This window comes from Pantherophis guttatus, chromosome 3 (genome assembly GCF_059756535.1).
Source record: "Pantherophis guttatus breed Tessera chromosome 3, ASM5975653v1, whole genome shotgun sequence".
NCBI classification, from domain to species: Eukaryota; Metazoa; Chordata; class Lepidosauria; order Squamata; family Colubridae; genus Pantherophis; species Pantherophis guttatus.
Genome location: NC_142065.1, coordinates 182,735,504 through 182,763,143, shown reverse-complemented (window position 1 = coordinate 182,763,143; position 27,640 = coordinate 182,735,504). Strand labels below are relative to the sequence as shown.

At 36.8% G+C, this 27,640-nt stretch overlaps 1 protein-coding gene across 2 annotated transcripts; it reads right to left on the bottom strand.

The window, feature by feature from the left end:
* Positions 1-1,366: 1,366 nt before the first annotated feature.
* On the bottom strand, positions 1,367-25,845 carry ZC2HC1A (zinc finger C2HC-type containing 1A). 2 transcript variants are annotated; one of them, XM_034430008.3, is made up of 9 exons: positions 25,609-25,845; positions 15,677-15,753; positions 11,443-11,559; positions 10,182-10,323; positions 8,119-8,267; positions 6,637-6,712; positions 5,536-5,638; positions 3,108-3,218; positions 1,367-2,181 (listed from the first exon to the last, which is right to left on the bottom strand). In XM_034430008.3, the coding sequence occupies exons 1-9, from the start codon at positions 25,622-25,624 to the stop codon at positions 2,010-2,012; spliced, it is 963 nt and encodes a 320-aa protein (XP_034285899.1). In that variant the 5' UTR covers positions 25,625-25,845; the 3' UTR covers positions 1,367-2,009. The 2 variants fall into 2 exon arrangements, with proteins under 2 accessions (XP_034285899.1, XP_034285900.1); XM_034430009.3 differs by having other exon boundaries at positions 25,193-25,643.
* Positions 25,846-27,640: the final 1,795 nt, after the last annotated feature.

Below are 27,640 nucleotides of genomic sequence, written 5' to 3'. Positions count from 1 at the left end.
TTTTTCTGTTCCTTAAACACCTGGGAAAGCTCTCTTTTTTTTGTTGCTGTTTTAATACGTACTTTCAGCTCATTCTATGGTAATATTTCCCAAAACAATCCCTAAAATCTGAGTTACTTCCACATTTACTTCCTCGGACATCTTTATTTCTATTCCTATAGTTTTCTACAAAGATTTATAATTATGTTTTAGTGTTTTCAATTTTTAGGAATTCTCACCTAATGACTTTATTTCCCAATAGCTTTTTCCTACCCATAGAGAAAGATTCTTTAAGATATAAGAATTATATACACAATGAAAGTTTTATTAACAAAATTCTAGGTTACATAGAACAAGCATTTATACAATGCTTTTGTTCTTAAAGAACATTTAGGGAAACAAAATTTACCTAATCAGAATAATGCTCATGTAACTAGTAGAAATTAGACTACTGCTTTGTTATGAAGACCAGATTCATTATATTAAAACATATCAAAGAGATGCAATAAGATGTAATAAAGCATCTGCAGGAACATGTGAAACTTTTTAATACAACAAATGTGGGTTCTTTGGTGAATAGGATGCATATTAAGTTATACTAACAGTTAATAGGCAAGGCAGAGCAGAATCCACATAATCCATAGACCAAGGAAGAACTACAGTGCATTCTGAATTTTTGTTATGTAAGCTCCACCATACCAGTGTATTTTAAATAAAAAAACAAAAATGCTAATCTACATTAAGATATTAAAGATTGATTTTCACTAATACACATAAAATTAGGTAACAATACAGAACTGGAATACTACATTTATGAATGTTTTTTAAAGAGAATTTTAACACACAAATACAATTCTATACTAATTAACCTGTTAATTCTTTTAGTTAAAAATTGCAGTTTGCCATTGGCCAATATACAAAATAGGGACAAATCTTGCTCAATGCATTTTTAATTGTCATCTGCCACAGCAAGCAGGTTTTGACTAGAATGAAGATAGCATTAAAAATCCTACATCATTCAGGTCAAAAAATGGAAATTGACTTGTTGTTTTACTTAAATTATTACCAAACTTACTAAAAAAAAATGTAACAATACTAATGTAGTTTGAGTTTAATATAATTCTTTTTGTTTTAGTTTCAGAGGACTGTGTAAGAAATGATAATGGTAAAGTCACCCTCAAGTCAAAGTAATAGGAAGAAGAAAAATCATGATTGGGATATCATTTTCTGAAACAAGTGTGTCATAGTTATTATAAAATATTCAATGCTTTTTTGTTGGTACATTTCAAGCAATCAAAAGGAAATTAACTTAGACCATATTGGCCAAGCTTTTAAAACTGATCACAAACCTGTTTTTTAGGAAAAGAAGTTGATCCTAAGAACATGATTAAATTATATTTGACAATTTAATTAATTTATTAGCAACTCAATCTTTTTGTATGAAACACATGGGAAGTTTTCCACATAGAAAAATATCTGTGCACAAAAACTTGTTATAGCTTTTTGGAACAAGAAAGCAGGTAAAATGCCAACTAGTTAGCTATATTAGTACATGTGAAACTAGTAATTTCAATTTACATTAAACATATACAAATAATAAAATGTATGACTGTCAATCAACAAGCTCGTCTAGGTTATCAACCAAATATCAATCAATATTTCCATGTATAACATATTTTCTACTGGAACACGTTCTTTAGACCAAATGATTCAGGGCAAAAACTACAAATGAATAAGAACATTAATATATATGTATATTACAAAAAACCTTAGCGCTTGATTTAAAGTTTTGCTCCATTAAATATTCTTCAACAATATCTCAAGTATACCATCTAGAATGGCACAGTTTTATGTATCTAACCATTTATATACAACGTATTTATATATCTATATATATTATTTCACAACAAAAAATAATTGCCCAGAACATAATATGGTGCCTTAGCGCAAATCCCGGTGGAAAAGTATAGCAGAGATTTTCATACAGCCTTAGCAAGAAATCTATCTCTCATTTTACATTACAGGTGTATTCACAAAATCATTCTTCGAACACCACATTCACAGCAGTATTTTGCAGATTCAATTGGATATTTGGTACCACATTCGTAACAGAATTTTGGTAACTGTGCAAGAGAATTTCCCTCACTGCTTTTTGAACTTCCTCCATTGATAGATGAACAGTCTCCACTGTCGAATCCGGGCCTATGTCAAGCATTACAAATTCAAAATAATAAACACAACAAAGATTAGAGGTAAAGAAATACGTATTTCAGCGATCTCTAAAATATTCTTTTCAGTAATAAAGAATTAATATATTAATTTTTGACTCAAGTAAACAACTTGCCCAAAGGAAACTTTTTCAGAATTCTGCTACTATGTTGACTAAATGTTTTATGCTCCACATTTTCAGTGGAAAACATTGCACCAATTACCTGAATTACCTGTAAGCATTTATGTCTCATTTAGAAATTCACATATAAAATGGAAGCCAAGGACTAAAGAAAACATTACATGGAAATTTGGGGATATTAGGATCCCTTACACTTTTAAAACTGCTGAGTTGCTCTGAAAATTAAGGACATTATGTTCAGGGAACATTTACCAATTACCAATGGAATATATTTTGGTATATGTATATGTTGGTATACACATTAACAAAGAAGTACAAAACAGAAAATATCTGGCTTAGTCCCCTAGAACTTAAAACAGAAATGAGAAGGAATTTCCCCACAGCTACTTCCTTGCTTTGTAAAATAAAATTGGCTGGGGGAATATCCTTACACTATAATCCCAATTCTCTTGTGAGGTATCTAGTTTGACTATTAGGAATATGAATAGATTTAATTTCAGTAAGGCTCTGAAGCTATGGGGAGAAAAAAATAATGACTTTCAGAAAAACTTGACTAGTTTAAGTCAAGTTCCACATTTATGTTGATTAGATTAGAATTTTTTACTTGTACAGTGCAAGATACATTTCACTGAGAAATGGTTCAATTTCATTGATTTAAAAAAAAAAAACCAAATCTGACCCTTTATGCTTTTCTCTGTATTTTCACATTTTTATCCTTTTCTTTCATCTGGCAATTACTTCATCTTAATTAAAGTCAATAGATGCAAATATAATTTACCTGGCTGAATAAGTTTCAGTACCAAATGCTTTTCTTTTGTTTGCCATCATACCCGGACCGGTGCTTCGTGTCATATTAGTAGATGCTCCCATCCGTGGTTTCATGGGCCCTCTTAAAATATATTATTATTAAATGAATTAGGCAGAATTAAAGTTAGCCAGTATTTAGGTTTATCCTAAACCTAACAAGTATGGCAAGCTTGATTAGATGCATCTATTTTCCTACATCAAATCCCAGCACAGCATATTCCATAGACCTGCCTAATTATTCCAGGATCTTTTCAGTGTCTATAGCTGCTGTGGATATTCCAGCACAACATATCCCCTTGTCTTGTCCATCCCGTTTTTTTCCAGTCTTCCCTTCCTTCCCTCTTTTTGCCTTTTCTTGGCTGCTACTGATGTCTCAGCATATATCCTTGTTCATCAGCAGATTTTGTCCATTAAATCAAGAGTTTATCATCACAATTACAAAAATTACAAAAGTTAGAGTGCCTGGCACTAATTGATAAAAGTTTAGGAAACAGTCATTGTTACTAGTATTAATGCAAGAGTTTGCTAAAGAAAATTTGCAAAATCACTATGCACTTTCCTGGCATTGTCATTTTATATCATTGCAATTAAATTGCGCAGTTCATCCTTTTCAAAAATGCAGAATCGTACGCTTATTTAATGTAAATCAAGTCCTTTGCTTTATCATGGGTTTGCGCTGTAGAATAAAAATATTAAGTATCAAATTATTCAGAAAACACAAAACAATGTTTGAGAGATTAAAAAATATTGTGCGTTAAAAGCACTATCTGTCTCACACAACAATTTATAACAAAACAGAACAGCTGGAATTTATCCAAACTCAAATTATTTATTATCATCTTCAAATTATTGTCTGATTTTTATATAAGATCAGAAATTCATTTCTTAAAATTTCCTGCTTTTGATAGCATTATCCACTTTTTATACAGAAGCTACATGTTGCCATCTAGAGGATAAAGACAAACTATTTTACTCTTTAATTTCTTTATCATCCAGAAATTGAACACAATCAAATGTTTTATTTCAAAGGAGAAAACACCTCCAGCTGGTAAAAGAAATAGGAGGTTAATCAAGAGGCTCAACATTTCTTTATTCAAAATGTTCAAAACTATAGTATCACCACAGGTGAGAAAGCATTAAAGAGATAGAAGAAGGGTTAGCAAGCAGAGCCAAGCAAAATATCAGAGCCCAAACTGTTTTAAATGATGGCTGCATTTATAAATGAAATATTTGGAGCTGCAACCTGAAAAAGTGGGTAAGCTTTCTCCTTTGCCCACCCCTCACAACAGATAGATGGAGGTCTTGTCTTGCCCTGAAAAATGCTGTATCTTGTTGAAAAAAGAGCCTTGGTACTACAGTGGTTTAAAGCACCCTGTTATTAACACAGCTGCCTGCAATTTACTGCTGGTTCGAATCTCTCCAAGGCTCAAGGTTGACTCAGCCTTCCATCCTTTCTAAGGTAGGTTAAATGAGGACCCAGTTTGTGGGGGCAATAAGCTGACTTTGTATAAATATACAAAAGTATGAAGGCTATTGCTTAACGCACTGTAAGCCGCCCTGAGTCTCCGGAGAAGGGCGGCATATAAATCAAATTAAAAAAAAAAAAAAAAAAAAATTGCACAAGCCATAATACAGAATGCTACAAGCAGAAGTAGAAGGAAGCAATTTAAAATTTAATCACTCCTAAAGTGTGCCAAAGGTGCCTAAAGTACAGGTGATACAACAAATGATTGAAGCCATTAAACCTCTTAAAATAATTTTATCCAACTTGTAATGAAAATCATTTGTAATTTTATATGCATTAACACAGCTACACAGTCACTGAGAAATGTTATCTCAGGATTATAAAGAATATTCAATAGCAAATCATTAATTATTGATAGTTGAAATCCATTTATAACCTTAATCAAATCATTCATGGGAACGGATACATTTATAAGACATTTTGATATAGACTGTCTGGTAATGACTCAGAAATTAGCCTGGCTCTGAGTTTAAGAATGGAATAGGAATAGACCTTTTTAAGGCTAAGATTAAATCAAATATTTAGTTATCTGTAACCCAAAACAGCTTCAAATCATATTTTGAGATACAGAAAATGCGGTTAAGGCAACCACATGGGGTCATATCTGAGATATGAGTTGCTTTTGCTTTCAGAATTCTCACTGCCACTTAAATGGCATAACTACCATTTAATGAATGACTATAATTCATTGATAGGAACACTCAATATCTCATTTCTTCTAATGTTCTCATCAGGGAATGCAGACTAGTTGGATTTTGCATACATTATTATCAGATTTCCATGGAAATGAAAGCAGATCAAGTATAGTTCTAGAAACTTTCAGCATCTTGTCCTGTGAACCCCACTGTCAGATTTCTTTTAAGAATATACTTACCCTATTTGTGGACTCACTTTCATTACGTTTTTATGAGCTGGAGAACTCTGGATTTTGTTTCCCACTTGTCCACCTGGAGACAGTGTTTTATTTGCAGAGGAACCTTGTCATGAAAACATGAAAAACATTGTTTCTTTCACTACAAGACTGAATTTCCACATTTCCATATCTTTATGTACGGTCTAAGACCTCAGTGCAAAGCCTAATAGAAAAATTGCCAAAATTAGATTGTACCATGATGGGTACAATCTAATTAATACAGTCATACCTCAAAAAGTTGAGCATGAGGCCAAGAAAATCAAGTTGATACTCAGGAAAATGCTAAATTTGATCTAACTTAATTATAATTTAATCAAAAGTATTTTCTCTCAATCTATGGATGTTTTACTGTTCTTTTTCTTTCACATGAAGAATTACAATTTAGCAGTAACGTTTAGATGGATTTGGTTGCCACTCTTAAGATTTCAGACCACCATAGGATCCCTCCCCCCCACTGTGACTCATTTATTCAGAAATAAAGGGCAATATTAAGTCAGCAAGTTTAATATTTTAAATGGCATTGAAAAATAAGACCCTTGTCCTACTCTTTTATACAAGATTAGAAATGAGATTCCAATGCTAACAATTTCCTTCTATAGTATTAACAAGCCAGGAGAAGCAATGAGAGAAAGGTAGGGAGATAAACGAGACATTAATATAGCAGTGACTACTCAACTCACTTGTTCATTCTTCTCCCAGGAATCTTATGAAGCAGGACACTGAAAACAGCACAACTGCTTTCAAAATTATTCATCTCAGTTTTTAAAAAAGCATCTTGAAATTGTCATTTTAATTATTGAGATGTCGTTGCAGAGAAGAACTTAAAATGTTTATTATGGCAGATAATCACCTCAAACATATGATCAGAACTTCATTCACATTCTGCATATTAGAGGTTCATCTGTATTAGCACTATCTATCCTAACTTCTAGCAGCTTGGGCTAAATTTGTTTTAAGATTTAAATTTCCTCTGCTGAGGGAGCTACAAGAGAATGCCTAATTACAAAATTCCAGACAAAGGAAACACACACACACACACACATATGCACACATGTTCATTACTTGGTTGTGGTAAGCGTGATAAGGCTGGCGGTGTTAGCCCTGAAGAAGGTATCTTCTTTACTGTTGGTGTCTTGTACTGAAATAACAAATATGATATCATTAAGCCAGTAATTTAACAGGTTAAATAACCTTCAACCATCATGCTGATTCAGTGTTACATTTTTAGTGCCCCATATTTAAGGCAGACTACCTACCCTTTTTATATATTACAGTTAAAGCATGCTACTTTGTTTTTAACAAGCATGATAACTTCCAACAAGGAGAAACTTCCAACGAGGAAAAGTATTGCAATATAACAAGAAGAAACCAGCACATCCATCAAACCACAGACGAATGGTCACAGTGTCCAGGAATTATATTCAACACATATAGAGAGTCCTAGGCTCTGATGGTTGTTCTACACTGTAGCAGTAGTTCTCCAAGATCTCTAAAGAGGAGACTCCTCCCTTCCTTTTCCTCACCCCCTCCCTAATTAATATAATGATAAATATGTAAAGCATGAGCTTTAACACTGAACACTGAGCTTTCACACTGAATCTAGATAAATTCTATGTAATAGAAGTGTAAAGTAAAATTGGTATTGGAATACATATGGAATGTATGGCTTGGCTTGGCTAACCTTTGTTTCTTACTTCCCCCTCTGAAGAATGGAAATGACTCTAAACTTATCGCAAGTATAGATATTAATGCCACTGAAAATCTGTCATGATTAAATTATGGAGTCTATTACCATAAGGATGCTGTGACAGCCATGATCTTGGATAACAACTAATGGAGGTTTATATAAATTAATGGAAGATAAGCCTACTTCTAGATAAATTATTTATGTGATTAAATACTCTGGCATATTCTGCATAATAAAGAGGACATTGAAAAGACTTCAAAGCAAACAAGGTACTTTTGGGAAATGATTTAAGTTAAAGTGATTAGACTTTAATATTTGTTTGCCTTTTTATTTCTTCAATGAAAGCTAAAATAGATTAAAATAATGTCCTATCTGTAATGTTCAACTTCCCATAAAGGCTTATAAAAGGTAGTATGTATGGGTTCTGTATTAATTAATTACTCCTGGTGTCTTTGTTCCTTCCTAGATTTTGTCAGATTGTTTTCGTTTCTTAAATATCCAAAAGAAATAATGGAATGGAATGGAATGGAATGGAATGGAATGGAATGGAATAGAATAGAATAGAATAGAATAGAATAGAATAGAATAGAATAGAATAGAATAGAATAGAATAGAATAGAATAGAATAGAATAGAATAGAATAGAATAGAATAACAGAAGTTAGAAGGGACCTTAGAGGACTTCTAGTCTAACCCCCTCTTTAGTCAGGAAACCCTATACCATTTCAGTGTTGGAACATTCACAACTTTTGGAGGCAAGTTTCAAGAACTATCAAGTTATGACTTAACTTTAAAACATGTTTGTTTTTAAAGCAGTAAAATTAAAAGAATGAAATGATGGATAGTAAATTTATTTACCTGTGTTCGAGCAGGAAGCTTCCCTTTAACTTCACTAACCACTTTCCCTTTATTAGAAATACGTGCTGCCTGTTCTTTGCAGAAATTGATATGTCGATCAGCTGCATTTTCATTAAATCGCCTCTGGCAGTATGGGCACTGAATATAATCTATATTCGACAGATACAGATATATAACAAAGTAATGGCTATTCATTACTTCATTCACTCAATTAACCACAATTTTGCTCCCAAGAAAGACTTAGAATTAATATCCTGATGTCATAACATTTATAACAGCTGCTATTTCCACCAAAAATATATGTCTGTGTGTGTGTTGAATATTTCATAGGACTATATAAATTCTGCAGGGGAGTGGAGGGGGAAATACAGTACATCAATCTCTAGAATGTATGTAAATTATCAAGTTTCTGGAACGCTCCATTATTTTCTTTTAACCACCCAGCTAAAAACAAGCTTCACTATATTTCTGTCTACCTTCACAATTTCCAGATCTCTGAGTCTTATTTCAAAATTCTGAGAATAAGCAGGGAACCAATCAGTTCTCTTCCATCTAATCAATAGAACTCTTAAAGGAACAGATTCCAACTACATCCCACCCACTGAGCTGCTTCAGAGTTCAGTGGTAACTAAATAGCCCATCACTTCTATTCCATATGTGCTAATATTTTTTTTTTTATCTATCTATCTATCTATCTATCTATCTATCTATCTATCTATCTATATCTATCTATCTATCTATCTATCTATCTATCTATCTATCTATCTATCTATCTATCTATCTATCTATCTATATATGCTTTTATGTGCATATTCTTTTTAGCCAGGTTTTACCTACGTAAGCTATGCAGCCCTGGTTCTGTGAAATCTCATTCACAAGTTTGTGGGCTTTTTGTTTCTTGCTGACAGACAGCAGACTCTGTGCTGTTGTTATTGATTGATTGATTGATTGATTGCCTGGTCTCTCACCAGGCAGCAAAGGCCTGCTGGCTGCCAGAAGGAAAAAAAGCCCAGAATCGAGTAGATGTGACTCCACTGAGCTAGGGCTGCAGAAAAACCTTGGTTACATAGGAAAAACCTGGCTAAAAGAAAAACACACACACACACACACACACACATATATAAATACAACCTGTGTCCATCCATCTAAGTGTTTGCAAAGAAAAAAATAAAAGTTCTTCTGTTTCTTCTGTTTCAATTACAGAAATGCTTGCAAAGTGTGATGAGGGAAAGATACCAGTATATTTGCAACCACATAGTTTTTACAGCAACTCTAGTTTCATACAACAATACAGGACTCCCATGTTTGTATGGGATGAGTAAAAGGTATTGGCTGACGGCTGGCTTTAGCTCAGAGTCAGGGGAAAAATCAAAAGTGGTGGGTATTGTTTTTTTTTTTAATGGAAGTTTAAAACTGATTTAAAAAGTAGATTCAATTATACAGTTGTCTGAATTCTTTCCCTAGGACAATTAGACTGAACAAGGTCTTACTTGTGGTCACACATGGGGAAGCAAGAGAAAAGCCAAATAATTAAATCCCTGTAGGTTCCTTTCCAACTCCAGGTGTAAAAGGTTTTAGTGCGAAACCTCTGACAAATAATCAATGACAAATAATCAAGGCAACAGTAATTTACGACAAACATGCCACTTTTACTGCTGATGTAAATGTGCAATTATTTCCTATATAATAATTTAGAAATGATTCAGTAGAGGAGCGTTGTGTGAAGATAAAAAAAAGAATCATGGTATCAGATCTGGGTCAGTCATTCATAAAGGATATACTGTATATAATTAAAGTTTTGCATATAAAGAAGACAGATATACAGAACAGACATGATGGGTACAATCTAATTTTTTCAAAGCATCCAGTGTTCCTAAAGATTTACTCTCTGAATAAAAAAAAAAAAAAAATCAAATATAGAGGATTTCGGATATAAAGGTATCTGTCCTAAACAAGCATGGTGATCATGTACGATTGATAGATAGAGCTATGTAACTATTCAAAAATAATGCTGCATGAACATATGCTAAAATGTATACATATCTCAAATTCAAATTATATACCAGGATCATAAGAAGGAGGTGGTGGCGGCGGCAATTTTCCACCTTCTTTAAGAACCTGATCTACTCCTTTGGCTGCTCTTATAGCTGCTATGAGCTCCTCGTGCTTTCGTCTCCAGCTTGATGGTTTCTTTGGAGGTTCTGGCTAAGGAGACAACACAGACAGCAGACATAGTTTTGCAATGTAAAACGTGTGATTTCTCGTGTACTCAGTACAGTACGCAATAACCCAAACAACACCAGCTGAATAAAAATATTGTATTATTTTTAACCAGGCTATCTGCCAAATTACATTTAGTCTTTGAGACAAGCGCCATGATAGCACTTATGAAAGAAAAGTAAGCAAACAAAAAGTAAATTTAATATTCCATGCTAGCTGAACTCCAAGTAATAACAATGTCTGCTTATAATCACTTCCTATTCTTCTGAATGCTTGTTGCATTTTCCCTGTTGTCATTAAGAAGAGTTATTTTCTTGTTTTCAATATTTCAATATAGTTGAATTAGATACTGCATTAAACTTAAAAGTATTTACTGTTATATTAACTGCTGATATAGGAATACATAACTATATTAATTTAAAGCATTAGGTCTACCCAAAACCAACAAAATACTGTATATCTAGTACAGAGTGTAGAATTATGTATTTTGTATCTTTCTCTTATGGAGAAAACTAAGCTTCTGAGATGCAGCAATATTCAATAGAACACAATAATATTATCTGCTTTTTTTAGTTTTCTTTAAAAAAATCTTATCATAGACAATCAAATGCCAAAATCTTGCCTTGTTCCTAGCGGCATATTACCCTGCTCTAGTTTTCATTATGGGCTGCAATTCTTCAGGATTATGAGCTCATATAATAGCTTCTATAGTATGGTAAAATAATAGTATCTCCTTCTAGTCAAGCTTGACTTTTCCCTGTTAAGTTAATGAACACATCATGTGTTTTCAATTTTATTACAAGTACTATATAAATTATTTGCCTCTACCTTTTCTCAAAACCAACCTACAGCCCTAGTATTCCTAGTAATATACATTCTTACAATATGTCTGAAATCAGCATTTTGAGTTAATGATAAAGATAATGCCAAGATAAAAAGAAATATTATATGAGAAGTACACTGAAAACAACTAACAGTTCCTTAACCAAAGAAAAAATAAAACAGTACACTACTTTGGATAAGTTCCTAAAAACTCATAACATATTTGCAACCAATATTAGTTTTTTAAAAATAATACCTATATTTCAGCATTTATGTACTTACCCGTGGTTTTATAGGCTTTACTGTGGAAATATCAGTTCCCTCTGCTCTCTGTCTGCTAGAGTCAAATGTTTTTCTTTTTTTAGCAGCAGTTTTTTGGCAAATGGGAGAATGCTTTTTCTGTGAAATGAAAGGTTTAAAAAGTGGAATATTTATATTTGGATTTTAAAAAATTCATTATTAGCTCCTTGTCGTGTAAGAGAAGCAAAGAACCCAAGAGATAAAGCTTACAGGATGTCCTCAACCTACAACTATAATTGGACCAGAAATTTTGGTTGATAAGCAATGTGGTCATTAAGAGAATCATATGATCAGACCTGATTCTACTACCATTTTTACCATGACTGTTAAGCAAATCACCCTAGCTGTTAAGTAAATCCAGCTTTCTTGCATTGAGTTTGCTTGTTAGAAGCCAGCTGGAAGATCCTAAGCCACAATCATATGACTGCAGGACACTGCAACTGTCATAAATGTGAGCCTGTTGTCAAGTGCCCAAATCATAATCATATGAAAGCAAGCATAGTGTGATGATCCTAATTTAAGGACAGGTCATAAGTCACTTTTTCTAGCACCATTTTAACTCCAAACTATGGTTAAATACATGGTCCTAAGTCAAGGACTCCTTGTATATTTATTATATTAATTTACTTTATATGAGGTTCTCTCTATAATCTACTCCTAGGGTAGTTCGCCTCTGTTGGAGCCTCAAGCCAGTTGGCACAGCCAGGTTTTCAGGCTCTTCTGGGAGAGGAGGAGTGTGGTGCAGACCTCGCCTCCGGTGAGACAATATTCTAGAACAGGGCTCAACTTCATTGAGGACTGCATCAGGGCTGTGATTGACCTTGGGGGGCCGGGCAGGCATGGCTGACTGGGTGGGCATGGCCAGTTTGAAACCACTCACTGGCCGTGGCCAAATGATTGGGCATGACCAACTGGGTGGGCATGGCCAGCTTGATGCCACTCCACAAACTGCTGGCATGTTTCCTCTTGCACTGGGTAGACCAGGCCAAAGCCACGCTGGCCTGATGTTTCCTCTCTACATTGGGTAGACCGGGCCAAAGTGACACGGGTCAGCCCCTTACATTTTCCAGGATGGCCCCGCGGACCTTGTGTTTGACATCCCTGTTCTAGAAGGTGATGGCCAGAGCAGAAAGCACTTTATGCTTTTCATGTCTATTTGCAACTTCTGCAGGGCAATATTAGCAACTACCATAGATGTCCCAAAAGCTTTAATCTGGCTACATCTTAAGCACCATTGCTATTCCAAAATATTCTCAGTTCTTCCCCAAGAGCATGTATAGTGTCATCTGACCCAAGGAGCCCAGCATTTGGCACTGTATTGACAATCACTGTCTTGTCTAGCCTTGAGGTTTTCTTGATAAAACACAGAAGTGGTTTACTCCTGTGCAGCATGAAATACTTTCATCATTGTCACTAAAAGAGATCATTTGTTTCCAGAATCTTCCTATGGGCTAGAACCCGTGCAAGCTCTTGCTTGCTATAGACGGGGAGCTGAGATGATTTCATACCTTGGGTGACTCTGCTATTAGTACCTATTCTTAGAATATAATGCTCTTCATTAATTCCTCCCGAGATCACATTCAAACTGCCTTTAGGGGAGAAGCTAAGATACATGCTAGCAGCTTTTGAAATAAGCTTCTGACTTGCAACAGGTTTTACTAATTTGGGAGTAACCTGATGCCTTTAAAATGTCACCCAGGTACAAGAAAATAACCCGGACCAGCCCCAATAACATTACCAGAACCCACAAATCTAACAAGGCAACCTGACATTATAAGGCTGCTGTAGGACTTGAGGGGCTACTAATATATTTAATATTTTTTGCCTTGATTACTGGGTTTATAAATAAGCTATCTGAACACTTACTTGTATATGATTCAGACTGATCCTGAAAACCTAACAGTTAGTTTTTAAATCAGTTCTGTACCCAGGAATAGGCTGGGTCATTAAAAATAATGAATCTCTTGGTCCTATAAAAAGATGGGCAAAACATAAGGCTCCAATGTCAAAATTATTCTATATGAGTGGAAAATCCAGATGTTCCACTTGATTGAAAGAGTTGCCAGCTCCCTCTTCTACACACTTGGCCAGGGTCAACACTATTAAGAACACTATCTTCCATGTCAAAATCCTGATAGGAATTCAACAAATGGCATCAAGAAGAGCTTCTACAAAGGTCTGTAATAGTAGCATAAATCACAAATATGGAAATGATGAACCATAAAAGGAGAAAGGAGAGACAATTTTTTAAGGAAACATTTCAGTGAAATGGAAGTTCCATTGTCTGGGAAAACAGAGACCTACCAAGATATTTGCTTGTGAATTTTGGTATCTGGCAATTTCCCAGTTAACACCATGAGGACGGTGGGTTAATTTTAAACAATTTTAAACAATACTATAGATATTATTTTCAACTGAAACAATATTGAACTATGTATCAATATGGACTTGAATTGAGCATTCTAAGTATCTTGAATAAGCCTCTCCTTCATGCTGTCCTTTTGTACCTGCTCTTATGGGAACATGAAAAAGGAGGAAGAAGAACATTAAGGAAGAACATTCTTTTTGGGTCTTTTGAGTGGTTGATTATGCCTTATATAATACCATATTCCCAGGCCAAAAACTGACCAAATAAATGGAGGAAAAAGCATTATCTTGCCTAGACCTTCAAATTACACTAAAGAACTCATAGAAAATACCAAGGCTTCTACCAAAATACAGAATCAGACAAAATTCGGCACTTTTTCCACAAGTAAGCTTCCAGCCCCCCTGTTGTGGTTCGCCAGCAGCCTGCAGAGTTAGCAGTGGAGTCGGACAGCGATGAGGCTGAGGAAGAACAGGGGCCAGTCCTGGAGGCTGGGGAAGGCACGGGCAGAGATGGGACCAGGGCCATCGGGGAGTGATGTGTGGACTCCGGAGCCTCCAGAGGTTGACAGTAGAGAGGCAGAGGAACAGGAGGAGCCTGTTCCTAGTGCACGTATGAGAAGAGCTGCCAGAAGGCAAGAGCAGCTAAAGCAAAGAGGACGTCTCGGGAGTAGGGCCAAGAGATGTTTGGCCCCTACCATAAGGCTTAAAAGACCAGCAACGGCTCTTGGGCTGTTTGTCGGAAAACAACTTTGATAGTATTGCTGCACTTATCTCTTGATGGCATCTTCTGCTTTTGAACTTTTGCCAAGAGAAGCCTTTGGCAGTTTGCCTAATTATACCAAGGTTGGTGATTAGACTGAAGAATTTGTGTTATGAAGAGCTTGTTTTAATTTAGTTTTGACTACACTGAGAATGAATTAATTCTCAGCTGTTCTAATAAAGTCTGTTTGTTTTGGAACTGTTTGCGTCGATTACTACCTACTTAGGCTTGGGTCACAACACCCCCTTTAGAGATTCCTTGGGTCAGGACCTTGATGCTATGGCTAGAGCAATAAAGGCTGTCTTGGAGACCTTAGTTTGGGAAAGGGCTTCTTTATTCATAATGTTCCCTGCACTTAAGCAATATCATGTATGGAGTAGCCCTTGTGAAAAAGAGCACAAAGGATGAACTGAAATTACTTTACTCAACAAGGTTCTGCAGAAGCTCAGTTCCTGTCTCCTGGAGACTTCTCTACAGGCTGAAGTGAACAAGCAGTCTTCCTGTTGCTGAGGGAATGCTGCAAACATAAATGGCAGCTCAGAGGCTTTTGCATTATTGGACCTTCTGACAAGGTCAGAGGTAACTAGTTGCTTAACCAGCCTTCCCACTCACCTATACCTAAGAGGAAAAAGGAGAGAGAGAACTTCTGAAGCTTCTTTAAAAAAAATGGGCTGAAAGCTGGCAGATAAAAAGCTCTGTTCTTCTATACAAAGCAGAGAAAAAGATGATGGGGACATGTTCTGCCTTTTACGAAACAGCATATAACTGTTGCATTAAAAAATCCCATCATAGCAATAATAATAGAAATAACACTTAGACTTATATACTGCTCCATAGTGCTTTGCAGCATCACTGAGTGGTTTACAAATGTTAGTTTATTGCTCCCAATAATCTGGCTTCTCATTTTATTGACCTTGGAAGGATAGAAAGTGGAGTCAACCTTCAGCACTGTTAGGATCAAACTCCAGGCAGTGGGCAGAGTTAGCCTGCAATACTGCATTCTAATCACTGCGCCACCAGGGCACCTATCATTTCTCATCTTGATTTAAATAAACTCATCTGACATTATACTCATATACTCGTACTTACTAATGCAGGTAAAAAAAAAGTCCTTCCACAAATCCGACATGGTAATAATTCTTCAGGCTGTTGTGCATTTTTATAATCTGAAAAAGAAAGATACACACAATTGTTGAGGCAATAGAAATCCTACTTAACATTTCTTGGCCAACAACAATATGTTGGTCTACTTAAAATGGGCTGATACTTAAGCTAAACTATAATTATAATTGTGAACTTGTAGATTTATTTCAGAAAATGCTCTTTAAAGATGGAACTACTTTGCATTTCTTACTTCTAAGCATTACATACTCTTTTTCCAAGCTTTGTCTACAGTACTGATAAATTTATAGTCCTTGGAAAGATTCCCTGATAGAATAATAATAATAATAATAATAATAATAATAATAATAATAATAATAATAATAAAAAAAAAAACAACTAGATAAGTGTATAGATAATTTGAAGGACTTGAATGGTGAAATCAAGGAATTCAAAAATACAAGAATCTGGAAAGAGACATTCTTTTATTGTTTTGTATTCTGCATGCCATACTTCCCATTAAACATTAAAACAACAGTACCATATGTTTTCTTTTTCAAAAAAATTAGTGCTTATTTAATTTAGGAAAGGGTAGAGTAGATAGTACTCCATTTTTTATTTTTTTTTTGAAACAAAGCGTAGCACATCATTCAGAATGTTTTGATAATTAAACCGGGCAAGAAAATGAATTATTTTGGAAGCACAAAGGACTGAAGTGTTTTTGATCATACTGCAAACAGACATAATAAAATGTATTAATATTTATGTATTATATAACAGACTGAACAAAGGATGATAAAGCAACTCATGGTACTCTCCAGTCACATATAATTTTTGGATTCTATATTGGAATTATCTGGAAAATCCATAAAAAGAAGAAAAGAAAAGGAAAACCATAATTTCCTAGCAATATGTTAATAATATCAATATCCAAAGTTTTCTGAGGGAGATATAAAATGAATGTTTCATTATCAAGTGAATAATAAGCTATTAAGCTTATCTGACTAGAAAACAAAGTTTCACAGGCAATGCAAAGAAGCTGTAAGTCACAGATGATTGCCAGAGGAATTTGAGTGCCATTATTTCCCCAAAAAGAATGTGGAACTGGGCAGATATTAGTCAGTTCTGCCAAGGTCTACTACATTCCTAAAGAAAATAATTATTTAATAAATAGCTCATACAGTTATTGCTCATACTCAGGGAATCTTGAGTATATGCTTTTATCTTAGGTTTTCAAAATAATGTTAAGAAAATAATTGCTTATAAACTTATATTTTACAATGTTAACCACTTATCCAAATATAAATCACTATTTTTAAAAGAAACTAATTTCTTTTAATGATTTTCAACCAATCTGGGATATGTATTATGTTCTTTTGGCATAATGGTAACAGATAGTCCTTCACAATATTCAATAATTTCTATGTGATTGAACAACAGCAGTACTGTATTTGCTTTCAACAATCTCCTATCTCTGAACTACTACTGTTGGCATATTTCCAACCAACTGCAGTTTTATTTGCCAAAAACAAGTAATCCATTAGGAAGCTAAATATTTCCTTTGTTTTTCAATGATGTAATACAAAGAATGAAATCATGAATGATCTTTTATGCACAATCTTTCCATGTATAGTGAATTATGTGCATAAAGGACACAATTACATTATATGCATGTAACCACACACATTTAAAAAATGTTATTAAAAATGAAGCTGAAACATTTGGGATGTTAGATTTGCAGCCATAGATTTCTGTATATACATATAGAAAAGGAAGCAGACAAATGTTTTTATTCATAATTCACAACATAACATGTTTGCCAGCACTTTAAAGTAGGCCAGTTCATGGCAGAAATAATAGGAATTGCGTTCTGGGACCACATGATTCTTGGCTTAAAAGATCTAAGAATACCCTCCTCACCTCCAGAAAAAATGGAAGCACGAAAAAGAATACTCAACATATTTTTTAAAGAACTGTAGATAATGTTCTAAATGAATGTCAAATTAGAATAAATATCCATAGATTAGAACAAATTTAAACTTTTTAATGGGACATCTAACTTATTATAATAGTTCAGTTTTATGAGTTGAACTGGAGTTTGTAGGAGCAAACTAAAAAGATACTAATCTAAATATATTTTCCAAAGAAAATAAAGCAGTAACTCAGATAGAAATCAATTAGACACAACAAACATTTGACTGAAAGGGAAAATGGTGTTCCGGTAGGCAAGTAAATCCTGTCCCTCCTCCACTTTCTCAAAGGCATTCATCCATACGCATCTCTATATGTACATTCTCAGTGGCAGATAAACTTTATACTCAGCCATAGACATTATGACACAAAGAATGCTTACTCAGAAGAGGAGAGGCAAGACCACTTGAAAAACTAACAGCTCAACAAAACAAATTCTAAGGCCTCTTTGTTTAACTCAAGTAACTTAAGGTATTCACCCCATTACCTCACCATCTTAAGCTCAAAAATACACATACTGCCGTAACCTAAACTGTGTGCTATACTGATTAAGTGCATAGGTAAACGTAAAGATGTCCCTGTCCAGTCATGTTGCTCATCTCCGTTTCTTGGTTGAGGGAGCCAGTGTTGTCTGAAGACATTTTCCATGGTCATGTGGCCAGCATGGTTTATATGCCAAAGGCACATGGAACGCTGTTACCTTCCCACTGAAGTGGTACCTATTAATCTACTTGCATCTGCTTGCTTTTGAACTGCTAGGTGGGCAGGGGCTGGGGCATGAATGGTAGCGACTGTTGAGTGGTGCTTGAGCCTCGAACAAGGGCTGTCAACTTTCCAGCTGCCAAGCTCAGTGTCCTTAACCACCTAGCCATTGCACCCCCATGATTAAATGTATACAGTATTATAATTGGTATAAATCTGAAGAGGGACTGTAACATCTCTCCCTTTTAGACTTGTTTTTACCTCTAGTAGCACTTCAATGAAGGTGTGCTGGTCTCTGGTTTAAATGACTTCTACAATTCTCTTACAGCTTTCACTTTTCAAATATCCTGCTGATCACTTAATTACCTAAGAAAGGCTTCTATTTCTTCAACTATACCAGATCAATGGCATAATTAATAACTTTTTGCATATTTGGATAAAAATTCCAATTTCAGGATGTTTAACTTCAAAGTTAAATGAGGAAATATAACTTCAAATTTGAATCAAGCCATCCTGATCAAGAAGTCACACTGGCCCTTTAACAAATATAACACAGGCAGTCATAGGTACCACAAAGTAATAAATGATTTAAGTCTTTGCATATGAATACCAAAATTTCTTACAATTTTGGAAATCTTGCATAAGGTCTCATTTTAATTCCCTCAATGTAGTCATAATGCAAATATATACAATGACATTGGCAGGCCAAAAAGCATTAGCAGCCATCAGTATATGGAAAAGTGATATGAATCCAGAGCCATACTTTATTCAGAAGCACACAATCAATACTGGAAGTCTGCCTACTTAATGTGACTGAACATTTCATAATGAAACGAATCCGGCATTATAAGGGTAATAGTCATGTAATAGTCTGCCTTTTCCGTCCCTTCTACCCCAATTAGCTTTGTGTGAAGATTGGGACCCTCCCCCCTTGAGTAAACCTGAAAGGTGTCTGAATGGTGTAGAACAGCGGTCACCAACTGGTGGTCCATGAGAAAATTTTGGTGGTCCGCAGAAAAATTATTTGCATTTTTTTATATTGTACTAAATCAGGAGTCCTCAAGCTATGGCCCTTGGGCCGGATATATGCAATGAAAGTTTATGTTGCTGTAGAGAGTCTCTTAAGGGTCTTTTTGTGTGGATTGGAGGGGGGCAGAAATTCTGACTTGAGGTCTGCTTCAACCTCCTGATGCGGGGCTTTGGGCGAAGGCTGGAGAGAAGCGCCACTGGTGGCGAAGAGCCGGACAGCCTCGTTCCAGTGGGACTGCATCATGGCCTGGAAGTGGCTGACCACCTCAGCATCCAGATTCCGGTTCGTGGCCTTGCATTCCCACAGGTCTTCCCTCTGCTTGGAAAGCCTATGCTCGTGGTCCTCAGTGAGGTGCTTCTGCTGAGCCTCCTTTTCGGCCAGATCCAATTTGAACTGAGCCTGCTGTTTTGCCAACTCTTTCTCGTGGTCGCTGCTTAGCTCCAACAACTGCTTCCTGTTGGGGCCCTAAGGAGGCCGGGCAGGCAGGCGAGGAGTGGCTGGGACGGGAGGGGCGAGTAGAGGCCATCGAGGCGCCCCTCAACATGAGTGACATCGAGTTGGCCATGCCCATTCAGTCAGATGACCACGTAGCCATGCCCACCCAGCCGGTCATTAACCAGATCATATTAGTGGTCCGCAGGATTTAAAATTATGAATTTAGTGGTCCCTGAGGTCCAAAAGGTTGGTGACCCCTGGTGTAGAAATCTACACCAACTGCATCCATTCCTGGATTGTGTAGAGAAAGGCAGAGTATAGTCGGAGAACTGCAAGGGCTGTTAATGGATAAAAAGGTCTGTAAAAAAATGTAATCCTAGGAGAGTAAGTGTAAGAAAGAAGCTTAAATAATCCTGCCTTGATTCTTATTGGTATAAGGGAAAACAGAGAAATTCTGGCAGAATACCCAATACATTACTATAAAGTTCCAGTAATCTTTGCAGCATCTGTTTTCCTGACCTGGTACACTTTGAAGGGTTGATATTGATCCCGATATTCTGCCAGTCTCCTTTTATCTACTCTTATATTTCAGATGATTTTTCCCCCCTTTGCTTACTATTCTCCTGAACCTGAGATTTCATTTACAGCATCTTTTATCTATTACATTCGTTCATCATTACCTCTGCCTCCCTGTACAAACCAGAAAGGCCTTGCTCACAATCATGCCTTGGTTGCCCCTTGCTTGGACTCCTAAGTGTATACATAGGATTTTCCTTGAATACTATGTAGTAGATATACAGTAACTGGTTCAGAACCATGTGACACCACTAATTTGTCAGCTGTTCTGACTCCCAGCAGGCTTCCAGGTGTTAATTCAAGGTGCTGGTTACTATCTATAAATTTCTGCATGGCACAGGGACATGTTATTTGTGGGTCTATTTCTGATTATTTTTAATCTGTCAGGGTAGGCATGTTCCAGGTTCCTTCAATGAATTTTTTTTTTTGCTTTGTCCTACCCATGTTCAGATTGTCTTGACCCTGTTGGTCTTTTATGAGGCCATACAATCCTTACTGTCCTCCCAGGCCTTGGGCCAACGTATTAGATGAGCCCATATTATAATGGTTTAGGGAAATTATAGTGATTTGCCTTCATTTATTTTTGGTGGCTGTTTTAACTCAGTAATATGTAAAGCACACGTTTTATTGTACTACAATTTTGGTTCATTAAATAATGTGGTTTTAAAATAACATAGAAGTATTTCCATGTGTTTGTTGAGTTTCTCTCTGGCTAAATGATACTTGACCTAGTAGACTTTCTGTCAGCAGAATAGGAAAATCCTCTAGAGCAAATTGAGAAGAAAAGCTGCCAACAAAAAAAAAAAAAATCTGTGAAAATTGTTTCCCTTTTACTAATCAAAACATTTATTAGATGTAATATTGTTTTTCTGAGAAATAATTGGATGTCATTCAAAGAAATGTAAGTGCAGGGTATTAGTGCTTATTCCATACAGTCTATATATCTATATCTAATTCTAGAACCGAAATAAAAGCTATAATGAACCATCAAATTGGAATGGGCCATTTAGACCACTTAGTCCAAGTTGTGCCTAAGGCAGCAATCCAAATGGATTGCTTTCTCACAGATGGTTGTCTGTCTTGTTTGAACACATCCAGCAAAGAGGTCCATCATGCTCTCTAGCAGGCTCTGTGTTTAAAAAAAAGATTCTAATATTATTTTAATAAATATTTAAAAATGCAATCAGTAAGAAACTTGAAAAGGAACGTAGTAAGTTGAAAAGATGGTTTAAATTTGGTTTCTTTTAAAAGGTTTTTCTAATATGTAAGCGGTATCTACTTTTCTGTTGTATAAGACCATCATTTTTATGAGTCGGTTTGAGTTGAGTATTTATAACAAATTTTAAATTAATAAATCATTTGGTCTTGCACTCTAGTATGAAGGGACCAGATCTTTTTCTGTGTCATATTCTTCAAATAGTTGGAAAGGGCTTTTTTATTCTTGTCAGTTGTTTAATTTGGGACCAGGTTATTTGAGGGACCGTCTCTTGCCGGTCACATCTACCTGACCCATCAGAGCAGGCAGGCAGGAAATGCTGTGGGTCCCATCCCTGACGGATATACATCTGGTGGGACCCAGAATAATGCCCTTCTCCATGGTGGCTCCCTCTCTTTGGAACATCATTCCCCCAGAGATTAGAATGGCCCCCACTCTAATACTCTTCTGTAAGGCCTGGTTCTGCCAGCGGGCGTGGGGGACCCAAAGTGGGATGGAGCCTATTAAATGGCTCGTGTGATCTGCTGTCACTGGGCGGGGCGGTGATTTTATTATATTATACTATATTAATTTATTTGATTCTTTTTATTAATTTTATTGTTTTAAATGTGGTTTTATATTCTGTAAGCCGCCTTGAGTCGCAATGGGTGAATAGGGGGCAATATAAATAAATAAATAAAATAAATAAATAAATAAATATTTTTCTCCCTCAAAATATGAATTTTTAGTTCACTGATCATTTTTATTGCCCTTTTCTGAGTTAATTCCAATCTGTTTGAATCCTTTCTAAAATGTAGCCCAGATCTTGACATAATATTTAAAGTGTGATTTGACTCAAGGCAATAGGGTGGCACTAATACTAGAATTTAGAAATGATACTTTTATTGACAGTAAATAGAACTGTATTGCCTTTTTTAAAGCTATCATGTTACAGTGGTTATACATATGCATATTACTGCCAAGTTAGGTTTCCCTATTTTTATATCTGTGCATCTGAATAATGTTCCTAAGTGAATAACTTAGCTTAAACTGAATCAGTATCCTTTTAAATAAATCTAAATAAATGATTTACCTTAGAACTTACTAACACATATGAACATCTTTGATCTTTATTTCAAATCAGTGACTTTGGGCAGTGAATACTTTCTTTCGTTTCTGTATAAATATCTGTATAATCCACAGGATAAAATTTGACAGAGAAGTTAGACCAAAACTCTGTAAAAAAATAAATAAACAATATGGGTATAATTGATTGGGGGGGGGGAAATAAAAGTTTTTCAAATGGGGGGCTTTGTGCATTGAGCACTATTATATACAAAAACAGTTAGATTCAAGTATGGTATCTTGAGGTTTGTTTGGCTTGTTTGGCTCCGTACTCTTTGTAGACAGGTTTTTCTGAAAACATCACACTAGAATCTATTCTTGTCCAGTAATAAAAACAATTTTAAAACCAAAAATACTTAACATTCATCCTATGTTCTTGACTTAGGTTTATTTTAATAGTACTTATGATAGTTTGGTCATCTTCAACTGTTCTAATATACATTCAGACTTTTCCATTTTTAAATATTAGAAATCTAAAATTTCATTAATACTGACTTTTACTTCACAAAGACACCAAAGGTTAAGTTATGATAGGCGTCACAATGGGAGGAAGCAGGAAACTATCCTCCTTTTAGTGCTGGGATTCATGCATGGTTTCAACAGTTGACAAACTCATGGTTTTAACAATTTTCCAATCAAAATAGGAGAAAGTACACTCAAAGGTGACACATCTTTTGAGTGCACAAGACATCAGGCCTCCATATACAAAGCTGTGTCCTGTTAGACCATGCCAATGGCTTTCCTAGACAAGCTTAGAATATAATAGACAAACTATTCTATTCTCTGGCCAGTTGCTTTAGCTGTCACAAAGTAGCTACTCTTTTGGATAGGCTTCCCTGATCCCTTGGGTTTGCTTCTGCCCACTCTATTTATCCATCCTGTTTAATGCTATCTTCTTTTCTTCCTCACCTGTCTTCTTATTCTGTCCTCTGCCACAGCAGCAGATAAAGGCCCTAGACTGCAATATTCCATGACACCCATGGTCACCCAGGGCACCAAAATTTAAAATTATACAGAACCCAAGCTCAGCTTACTGTTTCTTCTCCTGCAATCACTATTATATATATTCTTCACAACCACAACACTAATTTCACCAAGGAATGTGAACATATTACAAAAATTGTTTTGTAACACAATTCATACATTCTATTGCTATCAGCCATGCTGGGCAGTTAATAGAATTGAAGCACAGCACAAAACATCTAGATGGCATCAGAAGATGAATAGAGGCGCACTGCTAATCAACTAATTTACCTAAATTGGCATACAGTTAATATCAACAGTTCTGAAGAGAACTGATGAGCAGACAATTAAAATGGGATTAATTTAGTCCCAAATCAAATTCATAGGCTTACAGCATTGTTAGATATACCTGGTGTGATGCCATAGTGAGATCAGTTTAACATTCCTTTTCCTTGTCAAACTCAATACATTAAAAAAACAGCTGAAAGCCCAGAAATACTGTTAATTAGATTTTATTCTCTGATATTGAATCAATGTAAAATATGTTAGATTCATAAAACATGCATTTTTGCTTTTAGTATAAATATTTTAACATCCACACACACTTAGATTGAAGGTATACATTTGGGATTCATTGCTCAAATAACTAGCTATATGCATAAATCTTCACATATTTTCAAATTTACCTAAAGTAATCCTGTGTACCAAAATAACAGCTAGTTTTTCAGTTTGTATTCAGCGCATCAATTTAAAAGAAGTTTATACAGACTGCTCTTTTTCTTAATAAAAAACACTTTCTTTTGCACTACATATAAAATTAAAAACGTAATTAATAAGAAAAGCATCGCTGATTTTGATTTATGAAATAAAAGAGGCTGAAAATCAATTCAAGGCAATCCCACACAAAGAACAACAGAGATGCCAACACACTTTAAATAGTGCTGTCATCATCCTCGGCTAGATTAAATGAGGATTCTGTTGACTAAATGTGGCAAGAAAGCTTTGCCAAACCCAATTCCACTACAGGGTAGGTTTTCAAAACCAACAAAGGGCTCTTTCCAAGAGTAAACGGTTTAGTAGGCCTTTTCCACAAATGACAATAAAATCCCCCTCCTTTTTCCCCCCCTCTTTTGCATCCCTAATTGAATACAAACCCTCAACTGGCTCTAATACATACTTACATTGAAAACAGTTCTCTCAGGATTTCCATGCTAATATTCATCATATGATGCATGCTAGCCCCAACTTTCCCTATCACCACTTCTGAAAATACATTACAAATAGGCAGGGAAAAGAAAAAAAAAGAAGAAAGCGCATTTACAGGTACCCACTCACCATTTTCAGCCCCTCCCCCAAGTGACTACCTGGGTGCCCCAAGCGCAGTAGCTAACAAACTGCTTTTATCATCTAATGAGTTCAAAACCTGACCTCGGCGTGACCGACTCGCAGAAAAAAAGATGCGGGCTGAATGACATTGGCTGGCAGAAAGGCCCGTTTTGGAACTCACCAGCCATCCCTCCTCCAAAATGACCGCAGGGGTCCCAAACGCCCCGGCATTAACCGAGCTACCGCAGGAGGGATGCGGGCAGCGGCTGGAATAGACAGTCAGCCAGCTAGCCAGCCCCGACACGCCCAGTAACTAACGGGAAGGAGACGCGCCTTGGCTGGGAATGGGGTGGGGTGGGGGAGAAGATGCAAACCCTTCGGGAGACCCCCGTCTTTCCTCCTCGGCTCCTTCCCGGGAGCAAAGAGTCTCCTCCCGCCTTCCGGGAGGGGAGACTTCGGCATTAAGAGGTGACCTCCCGCCTTCTACCCTTTGCTTCCCCCCCCCCACCCTCTCCGGGGCCTGGCGTCTCTCTCTCTCTTCCCGCCAGCCTGGAGGAGCAAAGGGTCCGCGGCTCTTCTCGCAGTCCCCGCCCTTACCCTCCAGTTCTTCCATGGCGCTCCCTGCCTGTCTCGGGCTCCCGGCCGCTGCTGTAGCAACACGGCCACCTCCCAGCCTCTAACATCCCCGGCGTCGATTGGTTTCCCAGCAGAAGGAGGGGGGAGTGGAGGGCGGCGCGCCTCGGCACGCAGTGCGGATGGGCCGGACTAGGCTGCGGCTGTGGCTCCGTCGGAGTTAGCCGCGGTTTCTTTCTTCTGCGCGGTCGCCGCCCTGGCGTGGAAAGGGCGGGCTTTTCGGTGTCTTAATTTCTATGCCTGGGCGTTTTTCTGCTTCCGATACCTTTAATTGGGCCTATTTCCCAAGGAGAAAACTTTTTTTTTTTTCCCCTGCCCTTCTGGCAGAATATTTTTCTTTTGCACAGAAATACAAGACATTTTTTTTGTTTGTTTTTGCTTTTCCAGCAGGGAGGGGAGGATTCACACAGTAGTTGTTGGCGTGGTGGGAGTCCTGGTGACGGCAGGAGTGCCTTTTTTTTGATTTCCTAATAATGTCTAATGCAGTGTTTCTCAACCTTGGTAGCTTGAAGATGGGTGGACTTCAACTCCCAGAATCCCCCAGCCAGCAGCGCTGGCTGTGGGTTTCTGGGAATTGAAGTCCACCCATCTTCAAGCTACCAAGGTTGAGAAACACTGCATTAGACCAAATTGGCTTATTGATGGAGAACAAACATATCAGCAGGTCTGCAGTCTGAAATGCTACCTGCTTCTTCCCCATCCTTCCCAAACATTTTATAAATATATATTGACAAGAAAAAACATTTTAAATCCATGGATGGCTTAGGACCTGGTTATTTACGGGACTGCCTGCTACCACCAATAGCCTCCCACCGGCTGGTACGCTCTCATAGAGAGGGACTCCTCCGGGTGCCGTCAGCCAAACAATGTTGACTGGCGGCCCCCAGGGGGAGAGCCTTTGTCGGCATTTATTAATCCCATGTTTGGCTCGGGAAAAATCACCCTGGTTTAATTAGAGGAGATGGATCGTGGCTCCTCCTTGTTGCAATATTCTGAAAAGAAACGCAAAGAAAAGTTTCTAATAAAACTCATTTATTTGTTATAAAGAAAATAAAACACCTCACTAACTAAGAAAAGTAATTGCTACATTTTTGAAAATAAATCGGGCCAGCTGCCTTTCAGCAACCGGCACTCCCGTGGCATGAGAACAAAGGGAAGAGTGTGTGAAGCAAGTGAAGGAATGCAGACATGCGTAGTAAAATACTGATAAGGAACTTGGCAAACTACAGTAAGTCTATTAGTCCAAAAATAATGAAGCTCAGCTGGGAAATAAAATAACGCAGTGACAGCCTTCTCTGTGGGGGCACCTACAATCTGGAATGAGCTCCCCCTGGAGATATGGAGGATCCCGGATCTGCGCACCTTCCGTCGCGCTCTCAAGACTTTTTTATTCCATCAAGCTGGCCTGGCCTAAATCTTTCCCCTTTAAAATGTAAATTTTAATTTGTTTTTAAAATTATTGGGTGTTTTAAATTTGTCTCGGTCAAATTGTTTAATTCGGTTTTATTCTGTTTTTAAATTTTATGTGTTTTATTCTGTGGCTGTTCACCGCCCTGAGTTCTTCAGGAATAGGGCGGTATATAAATCCAATAAATGAAATGAAAATGAAATGAAATGACTGTATTCATATAATACAGTGTTTCACAATCTTGACAAATTTAAGAAGTGTGGACGTCCGACACCCAGAATTCTCCAGCCACCATTGCTGTCTGGGAAATTCTGGAAATTAAGCCCACACATCTTTAGGCTGCCAAAGATGAGCAACGTTACTCTAGAGCAGTGTTTCTCAACCTTGGTAGCTTGAAGATGGGTGGACTTCAACTCCCAGAATCCCCCAGCCAGCAGCGCTGGCTGGGGGATTCTATGAGTTGAAGTCCACCCATCTTCAAGCTACCAAGGTTGGGAAACACTGGTCTAATGGGACGTGAATGAATATCAGATCAGATGAAGTAAAGCTGGCCACATTAGAGCAGGGTTCTCCAACCTTGACATCTTT